At 41.6% G+C, this 17,004-nt stretch overlaps 1 protein-coding gene across 7 annotated transcripts in view; it reads right to left on the bottom strand.

The window, feature by feature from the left end:
- Positions 1 to 13,524: 13,524 nt before the first annotated feature.
- The window catches only part of nuf (rab11 family-interacting protein nuf), an 820,792-nt gene continuing 817,312 nt past the window's right edge, over positions 13,525 to 17,004 (bottom strand). For all 7 annotated transcript variants that reach the window (XM_070082903.1, XM_070082913.1, XM_070082918.1 and 4 more), the window contains one exon: positions 13,525 to 15,860. In XM_070082903.1, coding sequence (XP_069939004.1) covers positions 15,735 to 15,860 — 126 coding nt within the window. In that variant the 3' untranslated portion in view covers positions 13,525 to 15,734. The remainder of the gene's footprint in view (positions 15,861 to 17,004) is intronic.

Raw genomic sequence — 17,004 nt, 5'->3', positions numbered from 1 at the left:
CAAAAATGTATTCCCCATATTCATCACTAAAGCAAGTGGTGCTAAGACAAGATAATTGGTTAGAGTAATAGATTGCAATACCACCCCCAACTTGGTTTGGTCTGCAGTTGTGAATTGCTGTGTATCCTGGTAGAGGGTAGATATCTATTGTGTCCTGTTTAAGCCAGGTCTCAGTAAGAATAATGCAGGAGAAGGGTGTCTTTAGTGATTCAAGGAGTGCTAGGAGGTCATCATAGTGTTTGCTTAAGGACCTGATGTTGTAGTTAAGTACTGATAGACTTTTAGCATTGTTTAGGATAGTGGTGGCTTGTGATGCTGTGTAATAAAGGCAGTTACTTTCCAATAGGTTTTGATTGGGTGTCAGATTATGGAGGTTTAGATCAGGGTCAACGTGATCAATCATCTTCTAGGTTTAAATTATGGTTATTTATATCCTGAGTTGTGTGTTGAGTTCTAGTACTGATATCTGTAGTGGTAGGAAGTTTGGACAAGTATATAGCTAGAGTATTTTGGTCATGTAGGGTATAGTCACTACTACACATAATGAAGTTGATGTTGGTCTATGTTTTGAGCTAGAATGAGCTAAAGTACAATAGGTTTAATCTAATAATATAAAAATACAAATTAAAAATAGCACTAGTCTCTCACTAGTAATTGCACTATGGTCTAATATAGTGAATTTGGTATTGACTATGTATTGAGTTAGAATGAGCTATGGTACAACTGAATTTAATCTAATAATATAAAAATACAAATTAAAAATAGCACCAGTCTCTCACTAGTAATTGCACTATGGTCTAATATAGTGAATTTGGTATTGACTATGTATTGAGCTAGAAAGAGCTATAGTACAACTAGGATTAGTCTAATAATATAAAAATACAAATTACAAATAGCACCAGTCTCTCACTAGTAATTGCACTATGGTCTAGTATAGTGAATTTGGTATTGACTATGTATTGAGCTAGAATGAGCTAGAGTAAAACTGTGATTAATCTAATAATATAATAAAGGAACAAGACTCTCAATTGTAATTGCACTAAGGTCTTATATAAGTTGTTTACAAGAATTAGAGTATAATTAGATTTAAATTGTTATATGTGAATAACATGATGGAAGGGATAGACTCTGAAGTGTCCCTGTTCACAGATGACGTGAAGTTAATGAGAACAATTAAATCAGATGAGGATCAGGTAGGACTACAAAGAGACCTGGACAGACTGGACACGTGGTCCATCAGCTGGTTTCTCTAATTCAACCCTGCCAAATGCAAAGTCTTGAAGACTGGGGAAGGGCAAAGAAGACCGCAGACAGAGTATAGGTTAGGTGGACAAAGACTGCAAACCTCACTCGAGGAGAAAGATCTTGGGGTGACCATAACACCGAGCACGTCTCCGGAGGCACACATCAACCAGATAACTGCTGTAGCACGTGGGTGCCTGGCAAACCTGAGAATAGCGCTCCAATACCTTAGTAAGGAATCATTTAAGTCACTGTACACTGTGTACGTCAGGCCCATACTGGAGTATGCAGCACCAGATTGGAACCCACACCTAGTCAGGCACGTCAAGAAATTAGAGAAAGTACTAAGGTTTGCAACAAGGCTAGTTCCGGAGCTCAGGGGAATGTCCTATGAAGAAACGTTGAGGGAAATCGGACTGACAACACTGGAGGACAGGAGGGTCAGGAGAGACATAATAACGACATACAAAATACTGCATGGAATAGATAAGGTGGAAAGAGACAGGATGTTCCAGAGAGGGGACACAGAAACAAGGGGTCACAATTGAAAGCTGAAGACTCAGACGAGTCACAGGGATGCTAAGAAGTATTTCTTCAGTCATAGAGTTGTCAGGAAGTGGAATAGCCTAGCAAGAGGTGTAGTGGAGGCAGGAACCATACATAGCTTTAAGACGAGGTATGACAAAGCTCAGGAAGCAGAGAGAGAGGACCTGGTAGCGATTAGTGATGAGGCGGGGCCAGAAGCAGAGTCTCGGCCCCTGCAACCACAATTAGGCAAGTACAATTAGGTGAGTACTGCATTTTCAGGAACCTAATTGCTATGTTAATCGACAGTCTACTGTATTGAAAGTCAGCCGGAACTCCAGCACCAGTCAGGCAACGAAGTATGGTCCAAAGTTGGTCCCAGGTTCATAGAAAGGTCTGCAGACATGGGATCAGGTAAGGGTGCTGCAGAGGGAAGAAGGGGTGTGGGAGGAGGTAAAGAACGGATATGATCGTCCATGCTTAAGAATTTTCTTTTTTTCCAAAAGAAAGTAGGGGAGGAAGGGGAAAAAAAGAAAGGCAGTTCTAAGGATACAAAAAGAGACCATATATCTCACTCCACATCAGGTGCAGCTGGTAGTGTTGATGCTGCATGGAAGCTGCTCCCTACCCTACCCTTCATGCCTGGAAACCAGTAATCCATGATAGCATCCTTGCAGACAAAAGAGACGGGCAACCAGAACCCTACCAAGAAGCATACCCCCTTCACTTAGAACCTCCCAAAACCAACAAGCAGCTTCCAGGGATACAACTGTCACCTTCAAGACACACCCTCTGGAATTTCAGAGCAGCAGCTCAGCACATCCTAGATGATCCAATTCTCAGAGTAAACACCACCACTACCACCAAGGGTGTCAACGTAATGACACAATGATCCCTTGTCTCTCAACCTAAAAGCTATAAATATTAAGGGAAGGGTTGTGGGGCAATCAGATTTGATCCCCCCCAAAAAAAAAAAAGACAAAAGGTGCAATGCCTCAAATTAAGAGCTCTTTTACCATGACAAGGGACCTCTGCTGAAGAGTTAATGAGAAAACAAATTCCAAGATCTAAACACAAAGTAATGAATAATTCACAGGGACCCATTAGTGTTAAAAGTGGGGTGAGGGGACCTGGAGTTTACCTGGAGTTTACCTGGAGAGAGTTCCGGGGGTCAATGCCCTCGCGGCCCGGTCTGTGACCAGGCCTCCTGGTGGATCAGAGCCTGATCAACCAGGCTGTTGCTGCTGGCTGCACGCAAACCAACGAACGAGCCACAGCCCGGCTGGTCAGGAACCGACTTTAGGTGCTTGTCCAGTGCCAGCTTGAAGACTGCCAGGGGTCTGTTGGTAATCCCCCTTATGTATGCTGGGAGGCAGTTGAACAGTCTCGGGCCCCTGACACTTATTGTATGGTCTCTTAACGTGCTAGTGACACCCCTGCTTTTCATTGGGGGGATGTTGCATCGTCTGCCAGTATTTACAAAATAATTAATATTTTATACATTATTATTATAATCAAAAAGAAGCGCTAAACCACAAGGGTTATACAGTGCTGCAGGGCAGGAAGGAAGTGAGGGTATCAGGTGGCAAAAGGGAGAGGGACGAGTAGTAGGTTACAGAGAACAGCGGGTCAGTGGATAGCGAAAGGGTAGAGGGCAGCAAAAGATTGAGGTAGTAAGGGCTGAGGGGAGTGCGAAAGGTATCATCATCAGAGTTTGTAGAGTAAATCAGTCATTGTCAAGAAGTCAATGAGAGAGTTGTTGTGATAGAAACACAGGCCTTATCTCTAGGCTTTATTGAACATAGAATCTTCATAGTACTTCTGCAACAACAAAATATAATGACTAGCACATCTAATAACTGCTTCTACAGGGATGGTGATGTCTTGCATATGTCAAGAGAAAAGTTATAACTACAGGCCACATATTTAAACTCACCATGTAATCTGCATCACTAATATATTGATATAAAAGAAGAGAATCACACACCATGTGTTGGCGCCCATGACATACACCAAACTGTTGTTGTTGTTAAGGGCCCCAAGAGGTGGTGCAATATTATCCTGTTGCTGCTCCCCACAGGAGCAGTATCACTACAATCTCCCCCTTCTAAAATATCAGAGACAGTAATCTCCCAAACTGTTAGGTGGGTGACGTACACGTTCCGACCTTCCTAGCCCTTGAGCCTCTTCACCAGGTTCAATATTTTCCAGCGGGGTTTGACTAACTGCTGGAGCAGAATCCTCTATTTCTGTAGGGGTAGTCTCAAGGGGCTTTCCAGGAGAAAACGAAGCATCTTTCACATCTATTGGTGTATCTTGAGATTCCACACTAATGGGGATTTCAACTGGGGCTAAATGTCTTATAGATACTGTAGTCTCTTCACCATTTTGGTAGCGAATATGGGCGTAATGTGGATTAGCTTGCAGGAGCTCTACCTCTTCCACTAAAGGATCCGTCTTGTTCATCCTACGGTGACGAAGGCAATGGGCATCACGGCGATCGGACAAGGATGGAACATTCGCTTCTGTACAGAGGCTCTCAACAGGGGAAGAGCAAAAAGCACCAAGGCATAAACGTAATTAATAACAAAAAAGGCACAATACCGTGAGTGGAACGATACACAAATAACCCACACATAAAAGAGAGAAGCTTACGACGACATTTCGGTCCGACTTGGACCATTGACAAAGTCACACTAACCAGAGGTGGAGCAGGATGGCTATATATAGGCAGGAAGAGGTGGTGGTAGTAGTAGTAGTAGTAGTAGTACAAGAATTGTAAATAATACCGACAAGATGAAATTAAGACACGATGGGGATGCCCGGGTGTTGTGCATGTGTCTTAATTTCATTTTGTCGGTATTATATACAATTCTTGTACTACTACTACTACCACCACCACCTCTTCCTGCCTATATATAGCCGTCCTGCTCCACCTCTGGTTAGTGTGACTTTGTCAATGGTCCAAGTCGGACCGAAACGTCGTCCTAAGCTTCTCTCTTTTATGTGAGGGTTATTTGTGCATAAACGTAATCCTTGGTGATGGATGGGGTTAAGGCTGGAGAGAGTAGTAGGAGAGGCCGCTGAATAGATCTGGTCACCATAATCAAGTTTTGACAAAATGAGGGCTGAGTGTAGGCGAAGGAGAGTTCGACAATCAGTTCCCCATGAAAGATGAGCAAGGGTTTTAAGAAGGTTCAGCCGGCTGTGACAAGTTGCCTTTAGAGAAGTAATGTGAGTGTTCCAGGATAACCTACGGTCAAAGAGAAGGCCTAGAAACCTGACTGTATCACGTTCAGGGATATGGGAGCCATAGAGGTATAAAGGATGATCAGAGATGACAGAGCATCTAGTGAAAGTAATTTGATGAGTTTTGGTACTGGAAAATTTAAACCCATGTGTGGTGGCCCAATTGGAAACACGGTCGACCACATGCTGGAGAGAAACTGTAATGAGGTGACAGTCAGCACCTGCACAAGCAATGGCGAAGTCATCAACATAGAGGGATGACCAAATATTGGATGGAAGACTCGAGGCCAGATCATTTATAGCAAGGAGAAAAAGTGTTGTGCTCAGAACATATCCCTGGGGGATACCTTCAGCTTGGACAAAGTCCGGGGAGAGCACATTATTAACCCGAACATGAAAATGTCTGTCAGTTAAAAAGTTCTTAAGGAAGGATGGTAGATTGCCTCGGAGGCCTAAGGAGTGGGCTTGGGCCAAAATATTATACCTCCAAGTTGTGTCATATGCCTTCTCAAAATAAAAAAAATATGGCAATAACCGAGTGGTTATTCACAAAGGCATTACAAACATACGTTTCCAAGCGTAGTAAGGGGTCTATGGTAGAACAGCCCTTACGAAAGCCATATTGACTAGTGGAGAGGCTGTTGTATGTCTCTAAATACCACATTAAACGTCAATTTACCAGACGTTCCATCACTTTGCAAACTGCAATGAGACGATAGTGGGAGGCATCATGTCCTGTAGTACCCGGTTTGCGGAAAGGGAGAACAATGGCAGATTTCCACAGCTGGGGAAGAACTCCTTGTGATCAAATAAGATTGAAGAGGTGTAAGAGGACTGCAAGGACTGACTGATTTAAATGTAACATCCGAATATGAATGTCGTCAGGCCCACCTGCTGATGATCGGCAAGCTGAGAGTGTTGCCTCCAGTTCCTGAAGTGTAAAAGGCACATTATACTGTTCTTCTCTTAGAGAAGAAAAGTCCAAGGATGCTAACTCTCTGGCAGACTTTGAGGCAAGAAACGAGGGGCAGAGATGGAGGCCCAGAGAAATACGGACCAGATGAGTGCCAATTTCAATGGCAACGTCAAGAGGGTTTGCTATATCAACACCCGTGACCCATAGAACAGGAGCCGGGTCAGGAGAGTATTTACCACTCAATTTCCCCACTTTTTTCCAGACTGCACTCTTAGAGGAAGTAGAGGTGATGGTGGAAACAATCTCACCAGCAAGTGCATTTAGCATCACGGATGACACGGCGAGCGACTGCACGTTTCTGCTTAAAATCAAGAAGTCTCTCAGCGGTTCTATTGTACCGGTACCTGCCTCACACAGTGCGTTTCAAACATGCTGCACGAGCACAAGCAGGAGACCACCAAGGCACGCACTTCTGAGAATGCCTGCCTGAGGTTTGGGGTATAGAATGAGAAGCTGCGGTTAAAACTGACGTTGAGAAGAGGTGTAGGAGCTCATCAATGGAGGATGAAGAAAGAACCTCACTAAAAGCAGTGAGTTGTGAGTAAAGGTCCCAATATGCCTGATCAAATTGCCAGCGAGGGCTACGGAGAGGTGGTGAATATGAAGGAGAAGTAAGAGTGATTGGAAAATGATCGCTGTCATGTAAGTCCTGTAGAACAGATCAGGCGAAGTCTAGTGCAGTGGAGGAAGAGCAGACCGATAGATCGATGCAAGAGAGTATGAGTACGAGGATCAAAATGGGTGGGAGTACCCGTATTTAAAACATGGAGGGGGTGAGAGGCGAGAAAAGCCTCCAACTGAATGCCACGTGAGTCACAATGAGACCCCCCCCCAGAGGAAATGGTGGGCATTAAAATCACCAAGTAACAGAAGTGGCGGTGGTAAGGATGAAACAAGAAAGACAAAATCTGGGATAGGCAATGCCCGAGAAGGAGAGAGATACAAAGAACATATTGTAAACCACTTATTCAAGTGGATACGGGCTGTAGTGTAATGCAGCGAGGCATGAACAAATAGTGGACGGTACGGAATATCTTTGCGTAGAAGAAGGGCACTTTCATTAAAGGTTCCATCAGAAAAAGGATCCAAAGAATACAATAAATTATAGCCCGAGATGGGTTGGAAAACAGCTGAGTGCAATTTTGGTTCTTGTAAGCAAACACCAACAGGGGAAAACCGGGAAAGCAGCATCTGAAGCTCACCCCGATTACCCAAGGCCGCAGATATTCCACTGTAAATAGGCCATGATTGGCAACGAGGAAAATATCAGGAATCCACAGGTAAGGGCACCTACGGAATAAAGGGGGTTAGAAAAGTCTATGTGCAGTGGCATTGGAAGATGTTTAAGCAGCGAAGGAATGAAGCGTTGCGAAGAAAGTTGTGGAGATGGAGGGGAGGGAGGAGAAGGAACAGGAGGTGGATCAGTGTCCATTGAAGGTTTAGTCTCTGCCATATATTCTGAAATGGCTTCAAGTGTTTCTGAATTCAAAGACATATGGGAAACAATATTGGAGGTAGAAGGAGGAGGGTGAGTAAAGATTGGGAGAGTAATAGACTGTCCCAAAGTAAGGGGGGACAAAAGAGTGTAGGGGACTGGAGAAGAAGTGGGAGGTGGCAGAAGAGGGAGAAACTTGGGAGGGGACGGGTGGAAGGCATAGTACGAGGAGGAGGGTGAACCTCCACACTTGTAACAGAGCCAGAGAGAGGGGAAGAACTAGGCACAGAGACTGGAAAGGTAAAATGCGGAGGTGGAAGAAGGGAGGGAGGGGGCAAAGAAGATTTGAGCAATGGGGATTTTTTGGACTTCGGAGAAGTAGAGGGGTGATTGGTATAAGGTGTCGTACGAGGTCTTGTTGATACCGGAGCTTGTGAGGAAGGACGCGAAGATGTGAGAACAGACTCAGGTGACGTCAGAGCCCAGGACAGCAAAAGAATTAGATACCGGAGTGGCTATGGGAGGGGTAACCACAGAGGAGGCTGCAGAAGATGGGACCCCAGAAATGGGGGGACGTTTGGAAACACGAGAATAAGAAACACAGGGTAGTCTCCCTTGGAGGCGGAGATGAGAAACTACCATAGCGCAAGGGAGACCTGCCTCTTTGAGGCAACGGATTTCACGCTCATTTAAGTAGACCTGGCAACAGCGAGAGTACGAAGGGTGAGCCTAATGACAATTAAGGCAAGAGGGAGGTTGACTGCAAGACATATTAGAATGGTCATCGGCACCACAGACTGGGCATTCAGGTATAGACCTGCAATATTTCGCTGGGTGACCGAATCACCAGCTATTTCTACACTGTTGCGGTGTAGGGGTCCCCTTTCGAACTTGTAACCCATGTCCTGCTACATAAACAGAGGATGGGGGTCACGGCTATCAAAAGTTAATCGAGCCACATTGCAAGGGTATCACCTCTGCCCACGGGCAGGAAGGACATAAGTGTCTACCTTGAGGATTGGGAGATCTTGGAGTTCCAGCTGTTTGAGAATGTCATTGCCACATGTCTGAAAATTCTGTTGGACTATGGTATGGGGCAGAATGACAGTACCACTACAAGAATTGAGGGAATGGTGTTTTTTGATAGTGACAGGAATAATATCGATATGCGAAAGAAGAGAAAGATCATGAGCTTGGGTAGCATTCTGAACAGTGATGATGTGCGTACTGCTCTTAAGAGCATAAAATGGAAATATCTACCAATATGTCGTAGGAGCGCCTTGCCAATACAGTGGACCCTCAACCAGCGATGGCATCGATTAACGATAAATCTGACTAGCGATACATTTTAACACAAAAATTTTGCCTCGGCTAGCGCTTAAAAACCTCACCAGCGCTATTCGTTCCGTACGAGGCGTGTCCACTTTGGCCTGAGCGCGCCTCACTTGTCCCGTGGGTGCCAGTGTTTACAAGCCAGCAGCCAGCCACCGCGGTCGCTTCCCAACATACAACTGGAACATTTCATATTATCACAGCCTTTGTAGTGATTGCACCTGCAAAATAAAGTCACCATGGGCCCCAAGAAAGCTTCTAGTGCCAGCCCTACAGCAAAAAGGGTGAGAATTACTGTGGAGATGAAGAAAGAGATCATTGCTAAGTATGAAAGTGGAGTGCGTGTCCCTGAGCTGGTCAGGTTGTATAATAAACCCCAGTCAACCATCGCTACTATTGTGGGCAAGAAAACGGCAATCAAGGAAGCTGTTCTTGCCAAAGGTGCAACTATGTTTTCGAAACTGAGATCGCAAGCGGTAGATGTTGAGAGACTCTTATTGGTGTGGATAAACGAGAAACAGATAGCAGGAGATAGCATCTCTCAAGCGATCATATGTGAAAAGGCTAGGAAGTTGCATGACGATTTAATTAAAAAAATGCCAGCAACTAGTGATGTGAGTGAATTTAAGGCCAGCAAAGGTTGGTTTGAGAGATTTAAGAAGCGTAGTGGCATTCATAGTGTGATAAGGCATGGTGAGGCTGCCAGTTCGGACCACAAAACAGCTGAAAAATATGTGCAGGAATTCAAGGAGTACATAGACAGTGAAGGACTGAAACCTGAACAAGTGTTTAATTGTGATGAAACAGGCCTGTTTTGGAAGAAAATGCCAAGCAGGATGTACATTACTCAGGAGGAAAAGACACTCCCAGGACATAAGCCTAAGAAAGACAGGCTTACTCTGTTGATGTGTGCCAATGCTAGTGGTGATTGCAAAGTGAAGCCTTTATTGGTGTATCACTGAAACTCCCAGTGTTCAGGAAAAACAATGTCGTCAAGGCTAATTTGTGTGTGCTGTGGAGGGCAGACAGTAAGGCATGGGTCACTAGGGACTTTTTCTATGACTGGTTACACCATGCATTTGCCCCCAATGTGAAAAATTACCTAATTGAAAAGAAATTAAACCTTAAGTGCCTCCTGGTATTAGACAATGCTCCTGGTCATCCTTCATACGTGGCAGAGTGACTTTCTTGGGACATGAGCTTCATTAAGGTGAAGTTTTTGCCTCCTAATACCACTCCTCTCCTGCAGCCCATGGACCAGCAGGTCATTTCCAACTTCAAGAAACTGTACACAAAATCTATGTTTGAAAGGTGCTTTGTAGTGACCTCAGAAACTCAACTGACTCTAGGAGAGTTTTGGAAAGATCATTTTACCATCCTCAATTGTGTAAACATTATAGGTAAGGCTTGGGAGGAAGTGACTAAGAGGACCTTGAACTCTGCTTGGAAAAAACTGTGGCCAGAATGTGTAGACAAAAGGGATTTTGAAAGGCTTGAGGCTAACCCTGAGAATCCTATGCCAGTTGAGGAATCCATTGTGGCATTGGGGAAGTCCTTGGGGTTGGAGGTTAGTGGGGAGGATGTGGAAGAGTTGGAGGAGGACAATGAAGAACTAACCACTGATGAGCTGCTAGATCATCTTGAACAGCAAGAGGGCAGACCTGAGGAAACTGCTTCGGAGGAGGGGATAGAGAAATTGAAGAAGTTGCTTACTTCTAAGATTAAGGAAATGTGTGCAAAGTGGCTTGAAGTGCAAACCTTTTTTGATGAAAATCACCCTGACACAGCTACTGCAAGCCGTGTTGGCAACCTGTACACTACGATGTTGTGAACCACTTTAGGCAAGTCATAAAAGAACGAGAGGTACAGGTATCTATGGACAGATATGTTGTGCGACAGAGGTCCAGTGGCTCTGAAGCTGGTCCTAGTGGCATTAAAAGAACAAGGTAAGTAACCCCAGAAAAAGACTTGCTACCTCAAGTGCTAATGGAAGGGGATTCCCCTTCTAAACACTAAGAAGATCAACGGTCTCCCCTCCTCCCATCCCATCAATCATCACCAGATCTTCAATAAAGCTAAGTGTCATGTAACTGTGCATGTCTTCTTCAGTTTGTATTAAAATTAATATTTCATGTGCGTAAAATTTTTTTTTCAATACTTTGGGGTGTCTTGCACGGATTAATTTGATTCCCATTATTTCTTATGGGGAAAATTAACTTGACTAACGATTATTTCGATTAACAATGAGCTCTCAGGAACGGATTAATATCGCTGGTTGAGGGTTCACTGTACTATGGTCAGAAAGACAGGCACTAGAGGAAGTTGGTCGTAAAGTAAAGAGTTTAGTCCATTGTGCATTCCGAAACTGAGCATGGAAAGGGGGTGCATGACAGGTTGATCGTTTCTGAGAAGAACGAGGTGGTGGTGAAGTATCATCATTAGGCAATTGTCGTTGGCGTTTAGGAGTGGGACCGGAGTTGGTCCGACGTGAAACGGGCTGGCGATTCGAAAATTGCTGCATGGTAGAGGGAGAGGCCAGAAGCGTAGCCAAAGGAGAGCGGAGGTCAGACAAATCAAAGGAGTCATTCAAAGCCTCGGTATCTGAAGCGGGTGAGGAAACAGCACCAGCAAGAGGTTCAGGGGTTTCCGAAGAGTGGTCAAAAAACGAGGCAGGGTCAGAATGGGGTGCAGTATCAAGAAGGGGCCCAGGGGTAGGAGGTTCATGGATTGGGATCTCCATGGCTAGGTTACTTCTTGTCTTTTTAAGAAAAAAAAAGAAAGAAGAAAAGAAAATAAAAATAAAAAAAAAGACGGGGAGCGAGGAGGAATAGTTCCTAGGAGGAATGAAAGTGCCAGAAATCTCCCTCCGTGCCCAAGAGGACCTCAGAACCGCAAGTAGCGCAGATGCAGCATGGAACCCGTGCCATACCCTACCCTTCATGCCAGTAAACCAGCAATCCGGGATAGCAACCTCACATCTGCCGAGCTACCTTGGTGGACAAAAGAGAGGATGGCTGGTGTTGCGACCCCTGAATGGGTCACAATGTATATAATGTATATTACCTTTTCATATAATTTTATATTGCTTATATTTGCAATAATAGCTAAATCGTAAATATATTGCTTTATATTATTATTTGACTTAGTTACTTTTATTAGGTAGGATGTAACATATGTATATTATTCAGTGCTCATAGTTCAAGTCTTGATTGTCTAACTACTGTAATTATCGCTCGTTGCTAGTTTCCCTGCCAGCTTCTCGGTGTTGCTGGGCAGCAGCTGTCCATGGAGCAATCACGTGATAGAGGGGGGGTGTTCACACCTCGCCTGGAGTAGTCAATCTGGGCTAGACTTTTGGTGGTTGGACGTATTCCTGACAAGACGTGCCTATCTCTCCCTTATTGGAAGATCGTCTCTGTCGCTTTCTTGTTGGTTCTGTAGAACTCTGTTCACAGAACATTGTCTAGACTTAGTGATTTTCAACGTTGTACTGAGGTTGTGTGTCGCATAAACACTGAGCAACTCAGGTCCTGAGCTGTAGCTTCTGACCTAATTTGTACTGTTATCTGTGCACTGTCACAGTCAGGGATTTTCTTATGCTGAACTTAGATTCAGTAGTATGGGAGTTTTGTGGAGGATCTGCTGATGGTCCCTAGTGTCATTATATTATCTCCTTGATCCTGATTCTGTGTTGCAGTTGCTTGTTATATTGCTATTGGGCTTATCAGTCGTTTTATTGTTCAAGCAAGTCTGTTCTTCTTTTTGATTGTTCAAGCAAGCTGTTCTGATTGTCAAGAAGTTAGATAATGTGAGGACTTAGTCACTAGTTGTCTAGTCGAGTTTTGAGACACAGCGAACTGTTTAGAGCATTTACACACAAACTTACTTGTACATATTTGTAATATCTTATTAAATGTTAATGTACCAGATGGTACTTAAGACAAAGATGTGATATGTACCTTCAGCACAATACTACCATACACGAGAGAAGTGATTATTATTAATTTGTTTAAATTGATTAAATTAAATTAATTTGATAATATACTGCTAGACAATTTTGTTATTAATGAACTTATTAAATTTTAATTTCTTTAGTTAGTAGCCTACCAGTTGTAATCCTGAAGCACTAATAATTCTTATTGAATTCTAATGGATAATTGGACCAGGATACTGACTACTTGTTACGAAAACCCAGTAACAGGCTGGATGCTAAAAGGGCCGTCCTTTATAGTATTCACTGGAGATCTCTATGCTTATTAGAAATCGCGTTATTTGTAACAGCTGGATATCTGCCACAAAGCATACCTCCGACCACCACCCCCGGAATCCGAAAGGTGGCTTCCAGAGATATACCAGTCACCCGAAAGACACCCCCCGGGATACCGGAGGGGGATCGGGACATCTCTAGGCAATCCAGATTCTACGGCAAACTACGCCACCTCTGAGAACCTCAACGAAATGGGATGGACCCTGGTACCCTTCCCCCTACCTAGGAACCAGTATGCCTGTGGGAAGAATCCTACAGGCCAAAAAGAGTAAGGGAATAAGGGAGGGACAGGGAGGAAAGGAAAAGGGAGGGTGGGGGGGATTGGGGGGTAATTAGGTTCGGTCTGAGGAAGGAGACCATCAGGTCTAATTCCTCAAACCAAGAGCCTCTTCACCATGCCAAGGAGCCACCCTTGAAGAGGAATATTTTATACAAAAGCACCTTCTTAGGCAAAGAACTATATTCCCTATCAAACCACCTTCAAAGGTAATGAAAAACTTTTAATCAACAAAATAAATGTATTGGTCAATCATTCTTTTCATACAAACTTGAAATGACATAAATGATCATTACATATATCACAAGTACAATCTTTTCTTAGGGGAATACATAAGGAGTCTCCACATTACTTATTTACAGTACAATCTTTTTTTGGGGGGCATACATAATGACTTATCACATTAGCTATTTACACTATGTACAAGACAATGAATCAGGAACATCTTCACAAAACTTCCATATAGGCCTACCTCCATCTCCAAGATAATGTATAAACTCTAAAACAATAAATATGAAATAAGAATGGACGGTTCCACACAAAATGTGACTAATGTGACAAATCTACAAAACTGTACAGAAAGAGGAGCATTGGATTACATCATGACTGAACTAATCTTACATTATGAATTTCAAATATAATGAGTAGTTAACCATGTTCAACAAGATTAGATTCTGACTACTGTACTACTAATATAAAGATTTGATATACAAGACTCAAGAATCAGGGGTAAAAAATTTTCATGCACAGCTGTTTAATTAAATGGTTTGTGCCAGTGGTAGTTATCACAGATCATAACACATCCAAGTTGACGACTTGAAGGACCAACAAAACTTAGAGATTAATTATTTACGATTTAAAAATAAAATGCCATCAGTTAAAATATGAATTATTCAATAACAATTATGCCTTCAATTTGCCAAGAAAATGAGTAACATCTGAATACAATACAGTCTATATGAATTTGTATATATTTTACAGTCAACTGGTGAATGAGGGTTCCTTCTATATCATATCTGAAGATTAGAGGGGAAAAATTTAATGTCAGTTATACTGAACTGTACATAAAACATTAAACATGCCCTCAAAGATACTGGAATTAATGCTATTTATCACAGCAAAGCAATATAATTTTAATTATCAGAAGTATCAAATTATGAGTGCATTTTAACTGCATTAATAACTTTTTTGTGAAATTAATTATGCCAGTAAGCAGATATTTGAAATGTGTAATGTTACAGTGTTGTTAAATGGGCAAGTGCCTTACAACAATAATAATAAATGTGGTCCAAAGAGTCTCCAACAGAATGGAGCCTTATTAACATCATTTTCTTTACCAGCCAAATAAATGTACTGTACAACTTTCACTATTACTTACAAGATATACATTTACAAGTGATATTTAAAGATTGTCTAAACACTTACCAGATTATATTGACAGCATACAAGTATCTGAATCACTGAGTACATGACAACAGAATTAATCTAATTTTCTTTCTTTTCTTTACAGAGCTAACAAAAGTCTGCTCCATATACTGAAACCAGACCTGCAACTTAAGTACACTTTGAAAATATTTTGCAATTTGCTAGCTTCATTATTTTCTAAATAATTACAAAAAAATTTATATATATACACACACACACATATACACGTGTACACAAACATGTATACAAAAATACATATACACATACAAGTGTATAATACGTATAAATACGTGTACACATTTTATATACACATGTATACATTTATACATACATGTACATATATATACATACACATGTATACATATACACACATACACATGTACACATACAATGAGCTATGTTGAGTGATAAACATTAACTTGAAGTTATGTACCACAATATACAGAGTTCCATGCCCAAGTAAAAAATAACCAGCAACACGGGTATCTTTTCTGAAATACTGTATATAATTTTCTGAACTGCACATTCAAAATATTATCATCCTCAAACCTCAACACACCTGACATGAAAAAAAAAAAATTACAGAAGCATTTTACACAGAATTATACTGAAAATGGTGTCACCATTACACCTTATGACCCATGTGTATTAAAAACAAAACTGTTTGACCTTCCTCTGCTGTGATTTTAAAATTTAATATATAAAAATAAAACACTGAATAAGTCCTTACAACATGAAGGAATAGTAAAAATTTAGAACCATAATGATTTTACAAAACATTTTTCACCAATAATCATATCTTTGAAAACTTGCCTGCTTCACAAACTATTTTAGTAAATTTAACAGCAACAAATGATAATTTACCAAAAACATAACAATGACTACTAATTAGTAAAAGACTGATAGCAAGACATAAGTAGATTAGACATTTACACTTCATGGTTGGGTTTAGGCATTATTCAAAATATTAATGTAAAACAGAATTATAAAATATAAATTCTTTGGTTCAGTATTTCTTTTGTTTAACCTCTAGCAGCTGTGGATAATTTTCCACAATGTTGAGAAGAATGCCATCTATATAAGCCCTTAGATGATGGTTTGCTTCTTGAGCATCCTTTAAAGATTTCTTGAGCTGCAAAGAGAACAATATTGTGAATTACTAAACCTGAAAGATGGACTGTGGTTACAAACACTGAAACCTAACCAATCTTCATTTAAATTTTTTTTTAACTGAATCTAAAACCTCAGCTGGTGATTTTTTTATATAAAATTTAATCTGATATTAAGTGTGTAATTTCTATGCTTTATTAACCTTTACGAATTACTTTTGTGGAATTTTTTGTTGCTTTGTATAAAAGCTGTTGAATTATATGTTAGTAACCCATAAACGGTCCAAACGTATATAAACGTTTTATTTTTCCTGCCTTCCAATATGGCACGATTGGCCTGAGATGCCTTGTCAGCACAGAATGTGTCATAACACTCAGTGTGCACTGTATTAAAAAATCTGGGACCACTTAGTACCTTGTGGGAGCACCAGTTCAAATGAGCGCCAGCTAGAGCAAACAGTGCGGCAAACACCTGGGATTCACTGATTTTATGTAGTATTAACCCTCCCATTTTAAGAGGAAAGTGATTCTGACCCCGAGTTTAGTGGCTTTGAAGTGGATGTGGCCATAAGTGGTTGAGGAAATACCAAAAAACCTCGATAATAACCCATGTGCAACATTTGTGCAACACCATTTCAGAATGTCTTATAACCTATGCCCTAAGTAAAGAGAAACAATTCTGGAACGTACTACTTGTTCACCAGGCTGGCTAGCTGGCTGCTGGTGGCCTGGCTCCATTTGTTTGTCTATGTCTATCTCTGTCTCATAGGTACACACAAATACAAGTATACATAGTGTAAATTACCTAGGATAACCCCAAAAAATCCAGACAAAGTGCTATACTCTGCTTGAAGATACGAGTAAAGATGACGCAATCTTGTGACTCTCTCTGAGACAGAGCTAGACGGATAGACAGGGAGCTTGACAGACAGACATGTTTGTGTACCAGCGAAAACAAAGTGAGGGCTGATGCTCATCAAATGTCACATCTAATCTTATTTAAGTCTTACCACTGCACCCTCGTGTATGCTCATCAAATATGAGCTGTTATCTAATGTTATCTCATCTTATCATGTCACTGTCAGGGGTGGACTGAGGTTTGTTTTTCATGCTTTGAGGGAACTTATTATTACATATTACTATTTTTATTATTATTATATACTTCCA

Source organism: Cherax quadricarinatus, chromosome 1 (assembly GCF_038502225.1).
Source record: "Cherax quadricarinatus isolate ZL_2023a chromosome 1, ASM3850222v1, whole genome shotgun sequence".
Taxonomy (NCBI): Eukaryota; Metazoa; Arthropoda; class Malacostraca; order Decapoda; family Parastacidae; genus Cherax; species Cherax quadricarinatus.
Note: the sequence above shows the minus strand (reverse complement) of the source record. Positions and strands in the feature narration are given on the sequence as shown.